Source organism: Myotis daubentonii, chromosome 3 (genome assembly GCF_963259705.1).
Source record: "Myotis daubentonii chromosome 3, mMyoDau2.1, whole genome shotgun sequence".
Lineage (NCBI taxonomy): Eukaryota > Metazoa > Chordata > Mammalia > Chiroptera > Vespertilionidae > Myotis > Myotis daubentonii.
Window position 1 is genome coordinate 74,851 of NC_081842.1, and position 20,508 is coordinate 95,358.

General features: G+C 47.8%; 2 protein-coding genes across 4 annotated transcripts in view; one reads left to right on the forward strand and one right to left on the reverse strand.

The window, feature by feature from the left end:
• The first annotated feature begins 1,395 nt into the window (after nt 1-1,395).
• Nucleotides 1,396-9,615, forward strand: N6AMT1 (N-6 adenine-specific DNA methyltransferase 1). 2 transcript variants are annotated; one of them, XM_059686266.1, is made up of 6 exons: nt 1,396-2,396; nt 4,038-4,124; nt 5,226-5,316; nt 6,198-6,281; nt 7,751-7,892; nt 8,807-9,615. In XM_059686266.1, exons 1-6 carry the CDS (start codon nt 1,828-1,830, stop codon nt 8,938-8,940), a joined length of 1,107 nt encoding a protein of 368 aa, XP_059542249.1. In that variant the 5' UTR covers nt 1,396-1,827; the 3' UTR covers nt 8,941-9,615. The 2 variants fall into 2 exon arrangements, with proteins under 2 accessions (XP_059542249.1, XP_059542250.1); XM_059686267.1 differs by having other exon boundaries at nt 1,409-2,078.
• A 2,804-nt stretch (nt 9,616-12,419) lies between these two features.
• LTN1 (listerin E3 ubiquitin protein ligase 1) overlaps nt 12,420-20,508 on the reverse strand; it is a 53,032-nt gene continuing 44,943 nt past the window's right edge. The window contains exons 27-30 of one of the 2 annotated variants that reach the window (XM_059686268.1): nt 19,715-19,935; nt 17,697-17,891; nt 16,441-16,608; nt 12,420-14,684 (exon numbers count right to left, since the gene is read on the reverse strand). In XM_059686268.1, the coding sequence (XP_059542251.1) occupies nt 14,622-14,684; nt 16,441-16,608; nt 17,697-17,891; nt 19,715-19,935 (647 nt within the window). In that variant the 3' untranslated portion in view covers nt 12,420-14,621. Of the gene's footprint in view, nt 14,685-16,440; nt 16,609-17,696; nt 17,892-19,714; nt 19,936-20,508 lie in introns of those variants that run through there. The other variant, XR_009451721.1, reaches the window with a different exon arrangement.

A 20,508-nucleotide genomic window follows, 5' to 3' on the forward strand; every position in this document is an offset into this window, starting at 1 on the left:
AGAGGTAGACTGGGCGTGAAGACCGGAAGGTGAGGGGTGGCCCTCGGTGGTCCGTTTGGTGGGCGATGGGCGCCCAGCAAGAAGCCGCCCGGCCAGGGCCCAGGAAGGAGCATGCGGGGTAACTGAGGGGCGAGAGGGGCCAGTGTGGCCGGAGCCAAGGGAATCGCGCGGGGGAGGGGGGAGGCATTCCACACGGGATTTCAGTCGCATCAAGAAAGTCACAAATTTAACAGAAGAAAGAACTTTCTGGGCGTGAAGATTATAAAGCGGTAACAGGTTGCCCAGAGAGATTCCGGGTCCGTAAGGAGTAAGCTCTGCTCGCCGTCTTCCTGCGGAAATGTGTGCAGTTCCGCCGGGGCGGCCTCAGGCTCCGCCGCTGGGGGCAGTGACTGCTGGTCGCCGTGTGGGTCTCCCCGGGGCGCAGGGCGGGCGCCGGCTGTGCCCCCGGGGGACGAGCCTCCGCCGGCCGGTGGCTTTCGGGTCCCAGCTGCCCGGCCGCTGCTTCCGGCCTCCCCGGGACCCGAGCCCTCGGGCGCTTCGACCCTCTGACACCGGCCCGGCCTCCCTGTCCCCGGGAGTCGCTTCCTCCCGGTGCCCAGCCCTGCGGGGCCGGCTCCGTCACGCATCCCCACGCGGCTCCTCCGGCTCCAAGGGCCACACTGGCCTTCCCCCCGCGGGCGCTGGTCCCCTGACTGCGGGCGGCTTCCCGGGCTCGCCTCACCCCTCGGTCACCGGGAGGGACCAGGTTGGGCCCCGGGTTGCCTTGGCAACCAGAACAAAATAAAATGAGTCCGTCCCAGGGAAGAGACGGAATCCATTCGCACTTGGTGTTCCCTGGCCGATCCTGGAGGGAGAAGAGCGAGGGCCGGGGTCGCGCCTGGCCGCGGGGACAGCCCAGCCCTGGCTGCCGGTGAGCGCGCGGTGGGTGCTGCGGGAGCCGCTCCGGCCGGAGCCGCGCCGGGCTCTGAGCGCGTTCACAGCCGGACACTCGCCAGGTCCCCCACCTGCCACGGCGGACGGAGGAGCAGAAAGGGCTCCGCCGGAGCCGAGGAGCCGGGCGGCCGTGGCTCCTGAGAAACGAGTCCCTGCGACACGGGGAGCCGCCTCACCTGTGGCCCCGCCACCGCCCCGCCTCACTCCCCGCACCCCGCGGCCTCCCTGTGCGGGCCCGCCCGCCTCTTGTCCCGAACCCGCGCGGCTCCAGCGCGGCCCCCTCCCTCCCTCCCCCGGGTCCAGGCCTCCCGCCTCCGCTCCCGCTCCGCCCGCGCACCGGCGGGTCTCTGGGCTCCGGGCGCCCAGCACGGCCCGGCCCGGCCCGGCCCGCCCTCCACGGGGCCTTCTGTCGTTGGTCCGAACCCCAGGGCCGCGCTCTAACCACTGGGCGCACAGCTCGGGCTGCAGGGACTTCCGCCGGGACCCGCTGCTGTCTCCCGGCCCAGCTCCATTGATTATTTCACGCACATTTTTCTCCTGACCCGAGGCGACGTGTTTATCTGACAAAACTGATCTTTGGATCTGGGTCTCTTCCTGCACCTCCGATTCCGTTCCATGAGCTGATCGATTCGGCCGGCCGGTGCGGCTCAGTGGGAGCGTCCATCCCGTCAGGGCACCGGCCGGGCCGTGGGTCCGACCCCCGCGCGGGGCCTGAGGCGGCGGTCAGTGACTCCCCCCTCCCTTCCTCTGAAGCCAACGAAAACGTGTGTTTTAAAGTAAGACTTTGTAACCACGTATTTTCCACTCTGCTGACTAGGAATAGATTTGTAGACGCACCACAAACATTCCGCTCAGTCAGAACCGACTGAGGGCTGTCAGGTGCGGACCCACAGGATGAGACAAACTTCCATGTTCCAGGAGCTTTTACCCCGAACGGCCCGTTACCGGCCGCGTCACCGGCCCCGACGCCCGACGCCCCGCGCCCTGCGCCTGCGCGGACGCTCCGAGGAGATGGCGGCGCGCGGCCTCCCCACCCCCGCGCACGGGCACGCGGGCCGCGGCGCCTTCCGCGACGTGTACGCGCCCGCGGAGGACACCTTCCTGCTCCTGGACGCTCTGGAGGCGGCGGCGGCCGAGCTCACGCGGTGCGAGTGGGCGGGTCCCCGTGGGCCGGCGACGGGCGTCCCGCCGGCAGCGGCCCGGGGTCCCGGAAGGGCCGGAGGCGCGGTCCGCCGGGCAGGTGACCCGGAAGCCGTCACCGCGCTCCCCGGAAGCAGGAGCGAGGGCCGGGGTCCCGATGTCGGTACCGGAGCTGCGAGCGCTCCGCGCGGCCTTTCCGGGCGGCCTTTCCGCACCGGCCCCGCCAAACCCGCCTCCCCCGCGGCTCAGCCACGCGACCGGGAAGCGGGGCCGGCGCCGCCGACTTACCCGGAAGCCCCGCGGCCCCGGGGCCCAAACAGGAAGTGAGGTTGAGGGACCCGGATGGGAGGCGTTGGGGGGGGTTGTTTGGTGTTAATTCTCACTGGGGGACATTTTCCCATTGAATTTTAGAGAGAGTGGGAGGGAGGGGGAGAGGTGGGGAAAGGAGAGAGAGAGAGCGCGCGCGCGTTCAGTCGGTCGCCTCCCACGGGCGCCCCAAGGGGGACTCCAACCCGCCCCCGGGTCGGGCCCTGGACGGGGATGAACCCTGACCCCTGACCCCCCCCAGCGCCCGGCCGGGTTCTGACCTCTGCGCCCTTTAAAGCCCGGTTCGCATGCGGGGTGACGGCCGCCTGACTTTTTCATTGAATTGTGACAACTTCGGGACCTGCAGCCTCCGTGTCCCTAGCACCTTGCGCCTCATCACACCGACCTGTTGAAATGCTAGGAACTTGGCATTTAATGACCAAAACGAATGAATACCGGCATTGTCAGTGTTTAAATGGAAGGCGTCTGGGTATTCAGATGTGTTTAAAAATCCAGCCTTGAAGTGGCTTTTCGCAGGATGAAACCTGGTTGGGTTTTTCCACGTATAAAGTGGCACAACTATTACCATAAACTGGTTTTTCACTGTAAACGGCGGGACTTGGGGTTTCCTGAAAGCTAGACTGAAGTGGGGCTGTGCTGTAGGTCATGGCCTGCCAGCGACGACAAGCACAGATTGGGCTCCGCCCGGTGCTGCCAGCAGGTCCGATTCTGTGTACAGTTTGGGGGTTTCTGGTCTCGGAATTTTAGGTATTTCTGAGACCGTAACAGTTATTTTGTCCAGTATCAGCTGCCCGGTAAGATTCAGTCGCTCTCCCCACAGAATAAGGGTTTGTCGGATCCGGGACTGGCGCCTGGTGAGGAACCCGGCTTTGAGGTGGGAGCTGGGGAGCTGGGTGTCAGTGAGCCCCTGAACCCACCAAGCCGTTTCTGTAGTGGGGATACGTGGTGCTTGTGACCCCGTCTGTGTATGTAGTTACAGGCAAGGAAATGCATGTCATTGGAGGACGGAGTCCAGTAGAAGGGAGACGCTCAGCGGCAGCCTTAAGGTTCTTACGAATATTCAAGAGCCGACACTTCAGTGTTTTCCCAACTTAGTCAATAGTACAAATACGGAATTTCTTCGCTGCTCTCCATCTGTTACCTGCCGTATAGGGTAGCTTTCCTCCCCTAGGATATGCTGACGGATTGATGAGTGCTACATACTTTTAAATGATAGAGAAACGTCTTTCACAAATAAATATTGCAATAATCTATCCTTTTAGGACATGCCACTCTAGGAACTGCTCCTGGAAAGAACTGATGTCTTTCATATTAAAATGTCTAACCCTAAACTAACGTTATTTCATCGTTTTTATGTAATGTGCTATAGAAATGAATTGAAAGCCATCTATTATGTTACTATGTTATGGACTTAGAATAAGCTGCATGCCCAAAATTTTAACAATTTTGAGCTATGAATATTAAATGAGGCCAAAACAGTTGTCAGAAATTAACTTATTTATAAATTTCTTTTATATTTGTGTATTTTTGTGACACTCTGTACTTCAGGGGAGAAATGGATTAAAAGTAGCATGAGCGTCATTTTCTGTGATGTGTGTTTCACTGCAGCTGTAATAATGCGACTTTCTTTTGCTTAGAGTGGAGCTGTGCCTGGAAGTGGGATCGGGGTCCGGAGTGGTATCCACATTCCTAGCCTCCATGATAGGCCCCCAGGCTCTGTACATGTAAGTGTCAGGATGTCAGAGGCATCCACGTCTTCCACTAAGAGATTGACTGTAAATACTACCAAGTGTTGCTTGAATGAAATCATTTTTGGAATTAGATAATATGTATCTGACGGTGTCTGTTTCAGTAGTGTAAGGACTCAGATTGCACATGAACTTCCCTAAAAATTATAACGGAGTGTTTTATTCCGTCAGCATGGATAATTATAGAAGCTGCATAAGAATTTTAGGTCATCTCTAAATTTGAATTTTTTTAGGTAAATAATTTATCACAAATTAATTGAATGTTACCAGAATCTCTTTTGAGAAAATTTGAGAACATAGAAATTGTAAAGATAAAAATTACCTATAAATGTTACCACATGGTTGCTTCAGTTTTTTTCCTGTTTCCTATGTTTTTCAATTAATATGGTATCATAAGCATTTTCCTTCCAAAAACTCTTTAAATTTCATTTCTGATGGCTGTATAGTATTTCTTCATTGGATTCATAATTTAATAAATTCCTTCGGATGTGTGCGTGGTTATGTGTATTCTACTTTTGCACATTATCCTATATAATAAAAGGCTAATATGCAAATCGACCAAACAGCGGAATGACCGGTTGCTATGATGCCCACTGACCACCAGGGGTCAGATGGTCAATGCAGGAGCTGCCCCCTGGTGATCAGTGTGCCAGAAGCCGGGGTCACAGCTGGCGAGCGCAGCAGCGGTGGCGGGAGCCTCTCCCACCTCCACAGTAGTGCTAAGGATGTCCGACTGCTGGCTTAGGCCTGCTCCCACTGTGGAGCAGGCTTAAGCCAGCAGTCGGACATCTCCCGAGGGCTCCCAGACTGCACTGTGAGAGGGCGCAGGCTGGGCTGAGGGACCCCTTCCACCCCCCCACTGAGTGCACAAATTTCGTGCACTGGGCCTCTAGTATCAATGTAATAGCCTTTCTTTTTAAATCAATGTAATAAATCTTTATTCTTTTTCTACCATTATTAAAGTATTCAATTTTTAAAAAATCTGCTCCACATAAAAGAAATGGAATATTCCTTGAATTTTTCAGAAACTGATCTGTCTCCTGGGCATGGAATATAGTCTTTCTTTTCTGTTTGTAGGTGCACTGACATCAACCCCGAAGCAGCAGCTTGTACCCTGGAGACAGCACGCTGTAACAGAGTCCATGTGCATCCCGTCATTACCGATTTGGTGAGATGTTACTCCTTGCCCAATAATAGATTTCCTTTTCAGATAAGTTAAGGTCCACAGGATTTAAGTCAAAGATACTTGAGTGATTAATTTTCAGCCCAGTAAGCAGTATATCACAGTTGATAAATTCTTGACTGATACAGTACTCTGTCACAGTTCATGGGGGGTGTCTGTCGGCTTGTATGTCAGGCTCTGTCTGTCACGGTGACAGCATCCAGTTCAAACGGGCTTCACTAGAGTGGGTGGCTTCAGGCACAGCTGACTCTAGGAACTCAAGTACCATTACAGGCGTCCTTTTCTTGGGTCTGACCTTCTCTCTTGTGGCTCTGTTCCTAGGAAGTCTTCCTTGATGGTAGCAAGATACTTGCATGTCTGTTTCTTATTTTTCAGCAACCCCCCATGGAGAGAAACCCTGCCTTCCAGCAAAAGCCCCAGAATGAGTATAGCTTGCATCAGTTGGGTCATGTGTCTTTCTCTCAATCCGATGTCCTCTCGCAAACAGTCCTCCTGGTTGTGGACAGTAAATGCTTAGCTCATAGGCTGCAGCTTGAAAGCAGTGCAGTCTGTGCAGGACAGATGTACCAACTAGACCTTCCTCCTTCCTTCCTTCTCTCCTGAACGTGCAAACCACATGTCAGCACGTGGGCTGAGGAGCTGAGACTCCTGAACATCATCTTCATTCTGATAAATAGTCTTATTTCCTTATTTTTAGGGAAATTCATATAATCTTTATCTGAGTGAAAATCTAAGAATATTCACCTCCATTTCTGTTAATTAGTGTGGCTTAACACATTTTTCTTTCTAAAAATATGAGATATTTTTAAAGATGGTTGATTTAATTTATACTCTGGTTTAAAGTCTGACAGTTGTTGAACACTTAGGTCAAAGGCTTGCTACCAAGACTGAAGGAGAAGGTTGATCTTCTGGTGTTTAATCCCCCATATGTAGTGACTCCGCCTGAAGAGGTAAGACTTAACAGAATTTAATCGTTAATGCTGTCTGCTGCTTCCTTTCTAAATGCAAGCAAATTTCATCATTTGATGTCAGCTGTGGTTTAATACAAACTGCTCTGATTAAACTGACGCATCTCCATCCTTTAAAATTCCATTCAAATCAGGCCATGGTATTTAAATGGTATTTAAATTCATGTGTGTTTGTGCGTGTGTGCATGCCCTTTAATCCCCCTTAAATTCTAATAGGAATTCTTTTTGAAAGTGTTCGGTTTCCTCCTCTCAAGGGTATTATAAGGCAGTGGGGGCAGGAAAAGAAGGAAATTAGAAGATAAGAAACTTAGAGGTTATATCCGGGAGGCATAACATACAGGTAATAGAAGTGCATGCAGAAAGTTGTGGCTGTACTTACTAGTGTATCTAGACACACAACATGGGTGCTGTTGGTGTGTGCCCCTGATCTGCACAGGATCAAGGTCTGGTACAGCTCAGAGGTGGGCCCAGGCAGCAGGCAGGGCTTGACTCCTCCCTCCTGATGGACACCTCCCTCCTCTGGGTATAAGAATGTGGTTGGTGCCAGCTGGTCTTCCCAGGGGCACCTCCAGTGCCAGCACCTGCACCTGGCTGAGCATTCCAGGGTCCAGGCACAGAATGACGAGAAGGGCCTGGCCAAAGCTGCCTTCCCAGGCACTTGTCCACACACCACGGTACTTGGTGCAACATCCAGAAAATGGGGTCCACCGAAATAAGGGAGGAAACATGAGCCTGGAAAGGAAGGAATCATAGGAATGCCGAAACGGAGTCTCTAGGAGGAAAGTCGGACAAAACAGAGGAATGCATGAATTTCCTCATGATTAACTTTGTGGAAAGTTGTATATTGAGGTAGATATGGGAATAACTTAAATACAAAAGAAATTAAACAAGTGGACACGTTGAATGTTCATCAATAGCTATATGTGATTATTTTCCATCATAAAATGTTTTCCAGTCCTTAAAAGCAAGTTAGAACTCGACTAGATCACATGAAGAGATTTCATAAGGTATTGCGTAAGGAAAATATACATAAGTATACATAAAATAGATGGCTAGACTATTCCCTCATTTTTTCCCCCAACAGTGGGAAAATTAATTTTTTTTATCATTTTCTAACTTTATAATTGGAAACTATTGTTTTCCTAATTTTACAGATAAGGGAGGAAAGGAATTCACAAAGACTACACATTTATACAAGGTCACAAAGGCTAAGAAATGGTGGGGCTCAGATTAAATTTTACACCTATTGTGTGGCAGTAAAATACAAAATACATACTTGTTTGATGACTGTTACTTGTCAGAAAGATTAAGTTTGAGCCTAGCTGGTGTGGATCAGTCTCTCCCTCTCCTCCCCTCATCTCTGAAATAAAAAAATATATATATATTTTAAAAAGATTAAGTTGTGATTCTAAGTGTAACTTGAGTCAAAACAAGCTTTCCATTGGTCACAGGTCGGCGGTCACGGGATAGCAGCAGCTTGGGCTGGTGGCAGAAATGGTCGCGAAGTCATGGACAGGTTATTTCCACTGGTTCCAGATCTCCTTTCGCCAAGAGGGCTGTTCTATTTAGTCACCATTAAGGAGAACGATCCAGGTAACAGACCACTGTCAGACTGCACTCGATAAAGTAACCTGGAATGTTAGTATAACCAGCTGACAGATGACACAGACAACACAAGAGGGGTTTGTAGGAGGTTGATTTGGGGGTTTTAAAAAGTATTGTCTTGCGGTGGGGGTGGCAGTTTTCCCCTGATTCCTAAACTAATATTCAAATACAAAATCTTCAGTTTCTTCTTCTGACACTTCACCCTCCATATTGTGAATTCTCTCTCCTCCTTTAGTCTTCATGCCCTTGAAAATTCTGCTATGTACGTTTAGCTCATCAGAAGTTTTATCGTGAAAGCTATCTCATGGTGTGGGTGTTTATGCCTTAGCTTTCAAATTACTTTGTAACTAAATTGACCATGATTTTTCTTTTTCTGTACACCTCAGAGTTTGATTTTTTTGTTATACCTTATATCCTCAGCCCTTCAAATCACATTATGATTACTAGGTTGTTTTTCGTAACTCCATTTTCTTAGTTCAGTCTTCAGTGTTTGTAAAAGGGAAGGTTTTGCTTTTTTCAATGCGCCTAAACGAAATAAGATATTTTATCTACTACCATTGTTCCACGTTACTGTACACTTGGCCCAAACCTTCATTGACATTTTTTTTATCCAAAGGGAAGGATCTGGGCAGAGAATGGAGCTAAATAACTAAAAATCTAATTATTGCTGTAATAACAAGCAGGCTCCACTGCAACGCAGGCCGTTCAGTCTGGTTAGAATTCTCAGTAACACCTGTGTCAAGTCCAAGGTCACTGCAGTAGAATCCTGCTTGGGGTGCACTGTTTTCTCAAATGAATATAATTTGAAAATAGTCTATTATTTATTAAACCATTTAGCAGTCATCCACACTTCACCAAATGATTCAGTTGAATTTTACCTTTTGTTTTAATTTCCATTTTAGAAGACATTTTGGAAACAATGAAGGTGAGAGGTCTGCAGGGGACCACCGCACTTTCCAGGCGAGCGGGCCAAGAGCTCCTTACAGTCCTGAGGTTCACCAAGTCCCCACACAGGGTCTGCTCCACGTTAGACTGAACATTATGTATTACACTGAATATACACATGGATATATGTGTGTGTGTGTGTGTGTGTGTGCGCGCGCGCGCGTGTAGATAGGCTGAATGTAGTCACCATATTTTGAAACAAGTCATTTTTTGGTTAACAAGTGAAACTGTCAGAAATCTGCCGACTAGAGAAAGGTGACAGGGCTGGGCATTATCTTTCACCTACGAATCAAGCCTACAGACAAGTGCCAGGAAATATGTACATTATGTATAATTTGCATTTACATATAAAAGATAAGTTATGTTATATATGAAAGGACATTCATTTCAGCATTGCCTAAAATAGCAAAGCAAGAAGTCAACCAGTGTGCCATCATGAAAGGGGCCGGTAAAGGAAGTCACACTATGCCCAGGACACTGAGTGTGAGTGGCATCCAGCCCTCCAGCGACTCAGAGCTGTGTGGCCTGAACCACAAGGGGCTCATGGTGTGCTATTCGGTGAAAACGAAGCACGGCACAGACGGTGTTGCCCCGCGTGTGTGTTTCTTACAGGCCCACAGAGAGGGTAGGTTTGTCTGTGCATGTGAGAGTCTTGGAAGACATCAGGTGGGATAGAGGAACTTCTGCTTTTTTGTAGTAGCATTTGTACAAGGATAATGTATTATATAATTTTTTAAACTTTTCAATGAAAAATTTTTAGAATTTACTTTCACTTGTGTATTGTTTTCATTCTATTATAACTAGGGGCCCGGTGCACGAAATTCGTGCACTGGGTGGGTGGGTGGGGGTGTCCCTCAGCCCAGCCTGCCCCCTCTCACATACTGGGAGCCCTCAGGGGATGTCCTAGTGATGGCTTAGGCCCGCTCCCTGCTCCCCTAAGGGATAGGGCCTAAGCCGCAGTCTGGCCTCCCTTTGTGGGAGGTGACCGGGCTGATCAGGGGAAGGCACCAGCCCCATCACTGCGCTGCTGCAGCCACTGCCAGTCACCACAGCCACCAGGATGTTTTCATCAACATGGACTCCAGTCCCTTCACCATGAAAAAATGACAACTTTCTTTAGGCATTTTCAAGATGTGTCTTTCATATAATAATAATTTCTTTTTTTTTTTTTATCCTCACTTGAGGATATGTTTCCATTGATTTTTAGAGACTGTGGAAGAGAAAGGGAAAGAAGAAACATCAAAGTGAGAGGAACACTTTGATTGGTTGCCTCCTGCATGAGCCCTGACCTGGGCCCCGGCCAGGGAGAAGCCTGCAACCTAGGTACATGCCCTTGGTCAGAATTGAACCCAGACCCTGCCATTGGCAGGCCAAGGCATTATCCACTGAGCCAAACCGGCTAGGGCAGGATATGACATTTCTTAGCCCTCCAGCAGCGGACCTTCATTTTTTTCACCAGGAGTGTGGTGAAAAACCCTAGATCACCTTTTTGGATTCTTATTACCCAAGTTACTAAGAATATTACCAGTGGCATACAGGGAGCTTAACCAATGAGTGTTTCCCCTGTAGTTCACACCAATCGCCGGCTTGCCTCCCCCACTCCTGCCGGCCTGACACCTCTGGCCCAGGCTTCAGGCCAGGGCAGGGGACTCCCATCTCCCTCCAATCACCGGCTCCGCCCTCACCCAGGCCTGACGCCTCGGCCAGAGGCGTCGACCTCCATCACGCTCCAATCGCCGGATCGGCACATTACCCAGGCCTGACTCCAACGCCAGAGGTGTCAGGCCTGGGCAGGGGACCCCCATCTCCCTCAGATCGGCAGATTGACCTGGGCAGGGGACCCCCAGACCCCTCCGATTGCTGACTCTGACCCCACCCAGGCCTGACGCCTCAGCCAGAGGCATCGACCCCCATCACCCTCCAATTGCCGGATCGGCCCCTTGCCCTGGCCTGATGCCTCCGCCAGAGGTGTCAGGCCTGGGCAGGGGACCCCCATGTCCCCCTGATCACCGGCTTTTGGGGCCGGCCTGTGGCCCGGGATGGTGGCTTGCACTGGCGGCTGCCCTTCCCGCCCTGCCTGCAGTATGCAAATTTAGCCGCCACCTTTGTTGGCGGTTAATTTGCATATCGCGCTGATTAGCCAATGGGAGGTGTAGTGAAGGTATGGTCAATTACCATGTTTGTCTATTATTAGATAGGATGCCTTGCTTTCATTCTCCTTCCTGGTAAGATTTTCCCTATCTTTTATCCTTTACCATATACTTGTTTTCTTCTTGCATATGTACTGCAAATTGCTATACATTTTTTCTTAGGCCAAGGAGGATTACATGTCAATAATCTGACCACTCAGGTGCAGTGAGGAGATGTCTATCCAAGGAAAGTCGGAAGAACAAGGGTCGAGGACTCTTTACTCTTCAAGATTAATTACAAACCTTTTTAAAGGAAAAAAAAGTGTAGAATTAACAGATAAATAGGTCAGTGGAACAGAACACACCCGGGTATTTGGCGGCATGAGAAGGCGCAGGAACCTGGGGAGATACCACTTCATAAGTGATGCTGTGAGAACCAGCTATCGATATGGCTCAGGACTTCCATGGTCCAGCAATCACAACATTAATTTCCAGGTGAATTAGGCATAGAGTTTTTTTTAAGCCCCGGGGAACAAACAAAACTTTAAAAAAAAGATTGACAAATCTGACTAAACCTAACTGGAAAATTCTGTACAATTAGAGACAGCCACAGACCACATAATAGCCAAGCCCTATAGCCCCGGCCAGTGTGGCTCAGCTGGTTGAGCCTTCTCCCATGCACCAAGTCACCTGTTCAATTCCCAGTCAGAACACATGCCCTGGTTGTGGGCTCCATCCCTGGTAGGGGGAGTGCATGAGGCAGCCGATTGATATTTCTCTCTCTTCCTCTCCCTTCTCTCCTGAAAATCAATAAAAAAATCTTTTAAAAGTCAAGCCCGGTACTTGAAGAAGCCCTGTAATAGATAAACATTATGATCAATAAGATAATAAACTCACAAAATAATGACCAATAAATAGGTGAAATGAAGTTAAGACTCTTGACAGCCAGGTAAATGTAAATGAAAACAAAGACCTACTATCTCACAGCTGTGACCAGAAGAGGCAGTGTCTTGTAAGCCGGAGTGCTGGAGAGGAGGAGGGAAAGCAGGGGCTCATGGGTGCACACCCCCTGGAGAGCAGGCAGCCACCAGCTGCCGGTCCATGCGGGGCATTTACCCAGCACATCTGCACGAGAAAACACATCAAGAATGCACACGGGCAGCTCTGTTACAAATGGCAACGAATACCCATCGGAATGACCATTAGTGGGGGAACTGGTGAGTAAACTGATGTAATCTGGCCCTAAAAGGTAGTTATGTTGAGTTAAAAAGCAAGTTACAAAAAATAACATACAAAATCACAAATATGAATTTTTTTAAAACCACTATATATTATTTATGAGCACAAACACGTGGTAAAGTATAAACTCTCCAACAGGAAGGAGTCCCACCAATTTCCATTTAGCTCCAAGGAAGGAGAGAGGAGAGTCCTCAGAGAGAAGTACAAGAGAGTAACATTTTATTTCTTTAAAAATTAGAAGCAAATGTGGCAAAATAGTTTGTGAAGAGCACAAGGGCTTTATATTAGTACTCTGTATATTTGACATTATTGTGTAATTAAAAAGAACTTTAATGGGCACATATGGCATAACAACAAAATAATAAATTAATTATTCACAGCACAAACTTATTTATTAATAACAATTATTTAAGCTATGGAAACTTATGTACATACATTAGAGCGTGTGGTACAGAGAGTTAAAAATAAATCCTAAAATTTTCAATTTACATGAGGATTTTAAGTTAATAATTTTGCTAACGGGCTTTGAATCTCATGCAAGTTAAAATGTCCCTATGCTGTAATGTAAGGGTGTTCTCTGGAGTTGCCAAAGCTCTATAAATACAATTGTTTATAGCGTGGTACTCTGAACTCCAGTCTCATTTTGGAAAGCCCTCTCTTTAGCGGGTAACAGTAACAAGCACTATGTACACGTGTATTTACAGCTCAGAGAGACGTGAGGAGTCTGGTGCGGAGCGGTGCCCACCTGGTCACAGGGCTTCACAGTGGCAGGGGCCCGAGTCCCACTGGCAACACTGCTCCCTCCCTCCCTTCATGTCCTGCCTGGGGTTTGGGTCAGAGGCCGAGAAGTACCAATACTGGAAAAGTCATAAACAAACTCTCATTATAAAACAATCTTTAAAGAAAAAGTGTGTGCCTTTGAAAGAAGTAACGCGGTCCTTGGGGAATACTCTGTCAGAGGCCGACCTGGGAAGAGCGGCCGTCTGAAGACGGGTTAAGAAGAGGTAGTAGGATTTCGCTATCTGCACTTCACTTACGGACTCTGAGCCCCGAGGCAGTAGGACAATAAATACTAAGAAGAACTTCAGGGGACAGACAGAACTGGGTAGGACTCTGCACCCACAAACACAACTCCAGAGACCTGAAACGCACGTAATACCGCATTCTCGACTACCATACTCTGACCACATTCATACTATTTCAACAATAACCATTTTACCCATTTGATGGTGAGCAGTTGTTTTATTAACATGAATTGCTTTTGCCAATTAAACATTTGCAAGAGATGATTAGCTGATCTCACAAGTGACCTGGCTGCTGGATATGCTAATATTCCCCAGGGATGAAAGATTGCAATGGAATTATTCCAAGTTCCAAACCTCACACTTTCTGCTTCGGGCACAGCTGTTAGGGTGACACTGCTGTGACAGAGGGGGGTTGCGCTACTCCACGCCAGCCTGTCATATTCCCTTTTACTTGGTACTAAAACCTTAACTTGACTGGAAAATTTAGCTTCTTCAAATCTAATTTAATGTAACTTTGGCAGCATGAATAGCAAACTTCGCTTACAAAATCGGGAGCCAACTACAGCATTACTTTTTGTTTTTAATTTCCCCCATCACCAGTGTTAAGTTTCAGGACCGCTCATTCATTTCCTCCTCCCTCTCACAGAGGGCTAGATGCCCCTCTGCTACATGAATAAAGTAATCGATTCCTGTTCTCTCAAATTCTCACGTAACTGAGAATAATTCATGGGCAAGTCTACAGTTCGGATGTCATGGCACACGAAAGTCTTCCACAGCAAAGCTCGGGGTCGTGAGTTCCTGCTCTGGAAGTCAGAGCCCTAACAGCGAAGGCCGCGAGGGCCCGCGGACTTGCTGATGGAGGACTGCAGAGCATGCTTCAAACAGCTCAAGATAAACTATATTGATAGCTTAGTCATTTTTATCATTAAATTAATCTACAAATAGCAGAATACTAATTAATTTTGTTTTCATAACTAATAAATAAGTCTTAAAATATTGCTAGGTATAAATCATCCCTCTCAATTCATTTGCCTCACTGGACTGTTCTAGAACATAGATCAATGCAATGCTTTCACAAATTCCAAATCTGTAATTTAGGGGTTTTCCATATTTATTTTTAAATATATAAAGAGATTAAACTATTTTATAAATATTTCCTCCCAAATACGTAATATTCGTATGTAAAAGAAAAGGTTCCCAAACTGTTACAAACCAACCTAAAGGTAAGTAGACCCGATTGCAGGGCCATTGCATTAACCAAGGGGCTCCCCCGAGCAGGTCCGTCTAAGTACGCTCACTGCCTCCGCACACCAGCGCTTCCGGGCGGGCCCAGTCCACTGCCTTTGCTTTCCTTCAGGGTCACTTCCGGGGGGGAAACCTCAGAAAAAGGTCTCACGACAGAGCGGACAAGTGGATTTGTTGCTAGATGTAAACCACTTGTACTGAAAAAGAAAAGGTTTTAAATGTTAGAACTTCCCAAAGAGCTGTCATTTTCCATATACATCTAAAGTAACCTTAAAACGATACAGTAAGAGAGGGAGACGACTGTAAGCTCCTCCGGTTCGTCTCCAAATCCACACGCTCAGTGTCATGTACAAAGGCTACATACAGTGTGGTTCTTCCCACCAAGGCTCATGCACACGCCACTGAGACCTCCAAGCAACTAACCGGCCACGTGACCTTTAAAAAGAGCAAGAGGGCCCTGGCCGGGTGGCTCAGTGGTCACAGTTCGATTCCCGGTCAGGGCACAGGCCTGGTTCTGGGCTTGATCCCCAGTGGGGGGCGTGCAGGAGGCAGCCAATCCATGATTCTCTCTCATCATTGATGTTCCTGGCTCTCTCTCCTTCTACCTTCCTCTCTGAAATCAATGAAAAACATTTAAAAAAAATAAAAAGAGCCAAGAGCTCTGATGCAAGACGGCACTCAGTTCCAAATTTTTCAGTCTACTCTATGGTCTAGATCAGGGGTGAGCAACCTTTTTGTGAGTGCGTGCCAAAACCAGCAAAATCTCTGACTCAAAATTTTTCTGCGTGCCAACCCTCATTTTTCAAGAGCATGTTACGCCTACTTGATATCTCTTAAGGTGTACATATGTGAAGAACCTTGAAGAAATAATAAAATTCATTTGAGCGACAGAAACACAGTCTATGATGATGAAAAATACATTTATTTTTTAATGTATACACGTACACTGATAGTCCGACAGAAAACTTTATGACTCCGTTTGATAGTATCAGTGGGACTTTTGCTGCTGCATCACTGATGACAGAGATTTTACATCAGGTTTCTATTTCGTGACCTTCAGAGATATGCACGAGCTACTACTTTCATCCGTCAAGCTACTCCTATTACGAGACTTAACAAAATTCATCACTGAGAACAGAGATTCACAAGCGTATGTGGATGAAACCAAAACACTGGTCGGATCTAGAAAGGCCGGGAGAGTTAAGGCAGAGGCATAGAAATTGCTCTTCCCCCTCTCGTCAATCCATGTCTGTGGTCTTTAAGAGAACTTGTTATGTAAAATTATTTATTTATCTAAGATGCACCTACACTGAATTTATCTGAAAAATAAAAAAGTCGATATTAAGGAAAAAAATTGTAAATGGAAGATTATAAGAGAGGGTTTCGTGTGCCAGCAAAAGTTACTGGCGTGCCATATTTGGCATGCGTGCCAGAGGTTGCCCACCCCTGGTCCAGATCTTATAAGACCACCTATTTTTTGAGTGCTGAGACCTGTATTAGAAACACCCAATGATTAAAATGCTTTCATGCTGCCGAAACCGGTTTGGCTCAGTGGATAGAGCGTTGGAGCGTCGGCCTGCGGACTGAAAGGTCCCGGGTTTGATTCCGGTCAGGGGCATGTACCTGGGTTGTGGGCACATCCCCAGTAGGAGGTGTGCAGGAGGCAGCTGATCGATGTTTCTCTCTCATCAATGTTTCTAACTCTCTATCTCTCTCCCTTCCTCTCTGTAAAAAATCAATAAAATATATTTTAAAAAAAACAACACGCTTTCATGCTACCATTCTCAGTAATTTACTATTTACTTTGTACAGATTTTGAAAAACCATCTTAGTATGTCTCCCATTAACTACAATTAAGAGTTTATTTTTCACTGTTTTCTTTTCCAAAGTTAGATATCATACATAAACATTATACATAAAATAATAAATAAGTTATTTTCTTTTTAGACTCACCAAACAGGCTGAGTGGAACTTCTTCTTGCATGTTCTACAGGCTTTTTTGGGAAGAGAATAGTTGAACCCATGGATGACTGAAAAGCAGATCATGCAATCTTCAACACCCTCAAAGCGTTTGTCTACATTATTTTTCCATAATGCTAAGCCTTCCATAATACTTCCATTCTGTTAACAAGAAGAAAAATAAAGAGGAATATACAATGAAGACAACCAATCAGTTATTTTTATTCAACTTCAAAAATTTTAAAGTTGAGTTATAACTTGGAGAGAAGAAAATCTGTTTTGCTATATTCACATCTTTTAAGTTTTATGAATATTGGTTTTCAAAATGACCACCAAAATTTTGGAACAGATAAATCTTTCTCCAGTAAAGACAGGACTTAAAAAAGGGTTTTGCACCAGTACTTCAAAGTTCAGTCTCAGCTTGTTGCTTTATGAAACTCTTAGTAAGTCAATCATTTAGATTTTTTCTGAATTTTAAACTAAAACAATTAATCATTTTATCTTCACAGCTGCTGATTTGTTCCAGCTCTACAAATTGGTGAATATATTTATTTATTTATTTATTTATTTATTTAAATATATTTTATTGATTTTTTACAGAGAGGAAGGAAGAAGGATAGAGAGCCAGAAACATCGATGAGAGAGAAACATCGATCAGCCACCTCCATCACTCCTCCTACTGGGGATGTGCCCTCAACAAAGGTACGTGCCCCTGACCGGACTCGAACCTGGGACCCCTCAGTCCACAGGCCGATGCTCTATCCACTGGGCCACACCGGTCAGGGCAATATATTTATTTTTTAAAAAGTTTTCTTTACTGGGCAATGTTCACAATGTGTAAACAAAACTAGAGAAGGCTTATAGGTGTTTAAAAGTCAAAGGTCTTTAAAAGTACTGGGATTTCTACAGCCACAGAAGGAGAGTTGAAATGTTAGACTCAGCGTAGCTTGGAAGACATTCATCTGTCCGGCATCTTACCAAAAACTTCCATCTCTGACCACTTCCTTAATTACCATGTATCGTTCTGTATCGTTTATGTCAATAAAGTCAAAACAATTCCTCTCGAACACCAGAAGGAGATGCACATGAAACCTTGGCAGGTGCAAGTCACTCATCACAGATCTGTGCCCACCAAGGAGCCAGAATCCCAGCTCCAGCTGAAGCAGGAGAGATGTGTGTTCAGTGTCACTGCCGTGGCAGGAACCGACGAGTGGCCCTCAGTGTGGAGGCCACGTGTGCGCGGAACCGACCTGATGGGTGAGGTAGGTGCTCAGCTGCAGCATCCAGTTCCGCCACTGCTGCACGGCCACGCCCACGCGCCGCCCGCTCTCCACGGTGATGGAGCCCAGCGGGTAGTTGGAAGGCAGCTGTATTATCAGCTCAATGACGATGTCCTCGATGCTGTAAGTGGCCATCACTTCTCGAGTAGTAGCTCGAGCCTTAACCTGCAACACACGAACAGTAGTATTTGTTTTGTCAAATTTTCTTTCCTTTTTTTTCACTCAAAAAGCATTTCAATAGGTTGACTATTAGCAGCCAAAGTTTCCATTCAAGCAAAATGCAGGTAAACACATTCACTTATTGGACATCTATATTTAATAAGTACCTGACACAGTCGTCCCTCGGTACCTGCAGGGTAACTTGGCAGGACTCCCCTGCCCCCACGAGTCCCTCTGTCCGTGGGTCCACATCCCTGGAACCCTACTCTGATTTTGGACCCGAGGCTACTGAGCCGTGGACAAAGAACCCATGGATGAGGAGAGCTGAGTGTGTTTTATGGTGGTTTAGGACATTCCAAGTGCATTTTACTGGAAATTCACTCTCATGAAACAGTGTATTTTAGCCCTGGCTGGTTTGGCTCAGTGGATAGAGCATCAGCCTGTGGACCGAAGGGTCCCATGTTTGATTCTGGCCAAGGGCACATGCCTGGATTGAGGGCTTGATCCCTAGTAGGCGCCGTGCAGGAGGCAGCCGATCAATGATTCTCTCTCATCATTGATGTTTCTATCTCTCTCTCTCTCTCCCTTCCTCTCTGAAATCAATAAAGAAATATATTTAAACAACAACAACAACCCCGTGTATCTTATTTTATTCTATCAGCTTCACCAGGTAACACTAGTCTGACCGGACAAAGGACAGAGGGGTAGCCACCACTGCTTGTCTTCAGGGCATCAAGTGCCACGTGTGCCCAGCCTCCCTCTGCTGCGGATTCTGAATTTCACAGCAGAACACTCACCCCTGGTTCTGGTTTCCATACAGCATTGCAAACGCAACGTGAAACACCAATGACCCCCCCTGCCCCCAACAACTCTACTCTCTGACGCCCGAATCTCCAGGCTGACACCACAGTGTCACCTTAAACGTCTCCTCTGCCTCCTCCCAGCTATTCAAGGTGGGATACATTTCCACCAAATTCCCCACCCCGTTTACATTCCCACCAGCACTGCCCACCAGGCCTGCCCATGCCCACAGTTCTGATGCCAGCACTCCCCACACGCCTCAACCCTGCGCTACTCAGCAGCCCAGGGTTTATCTCATGGTCAGTCAGAGCAACTGCACAGATGATCACGCCACCCGTCACTGCCTCAACAGAAATTTGTCAGTGGCTACACAGGACCAAATACTTCAGACTGTTCTGTGAGGCCTTTCCCAGCGTGACCTAACCCCTCGCAGATCTGCCCGCTCCCTGACAGCCGCCTGCAGGAGCCTCCTCTCCATGAACACGGTTACTCGTCCTGCCTCGGGCAAATACAGAAATTCTCACTCCCAGCCTTTTGCTTCTGCCACTGTTTCCCTGCAGCGAATGCCTTCCACACGTCTCCCCAAACTCCTGCCCCTGACAGCGCCTTTCTCCATCGTCTCCCCTCCCTCAGCCAATGGTCCTCGCCTGGGACCACACTCCTCCCCTCCGTGTGCCACTTTCTAGTCTCAAACACAAACCGTGGTCAGTGTCTCCCCTTCCCTGACCAGAAGGCACGTCCCACAGGCCAGGCCCTCTCTGTCGCCCACACTGCTCGCACCCAAGCCCGGCACCTGGAGGTGTCCGATGCATATTTTACAGGAACTGATGACTATTCAAAAGCTCCCTGGTGGTGGCTGTGAAATCAGGCCACTGTTTCCATCTACGCATTCATATGAGATCTGATTTACAGGAGTCAGAGATACAGCAGCAATTCCTGTAAATTCTACACCAACGGTCCCAATGGTGATACTCAACTCACTACAATGTCAGACACAAATTCTAGAAAAAGTTCAAGATCATACTGACCGTCATGCCATTGAACAGCTGTGTGCTCGTCTGCACAGAAGCTATTTCCTGCAGAGAAAGCACGCTGCTGACGTACTTGCTGGTGAACCGGTCGACCACGTTGAAGACGCGCTTCTCGCTGCTGTTCCACCACAACCGGACCATGGCGGGCAGGTCCTTCAGGGCCATGTGGTAGACGGAGCAAGCCAAGTGCGGGATGTGGTACGGAAGGGTTGCTGTTTCTGAGGGAAAAGCAAAGTCTTCGTTCACAGCATGTATCTCGGACACGGAATAACAGACTAAGACAAGGACTTTCCTACGAAAATCCTAATTCCTCACATGAGGACCAGAGCTCCTAAAACAAACAAAGAAGCCGGGACGCTACCACATTAGCTTTTCCTACATATTTAACACGAACCACGGCAACAAGAAGATTCCAACTGACACGGGAAAACCTGCCTGGAAACAGCATTCTGTATTTCACACGAAGAGTCACAGGTAATATGAAGCACTGCCTTCAAAAGGGGGGAATAAAAGGTGAAAGGAGTCGCACCTCCTTTACTCCCAGCATCACTGACGTATTCACGCCAAGTCCTAGAACACCCACCTCAGCCTCACAGCCCCGCCCGCGGTGCTCTCAGGCAGTGGTCGCCCTCCTTTCGGACCTCACGGGCCACCAGTTGGCGACCGCTGCTCCAAAGGTTTCCTGAGTCTAAGGCATTTAACAAATTATTCCAAAGAATCAGTTACAAGGGTAGAACAGCCTGAACCCTTGGCTAAAATCTGAGCCTCCACACTGAAGGAAAGAACTCGTA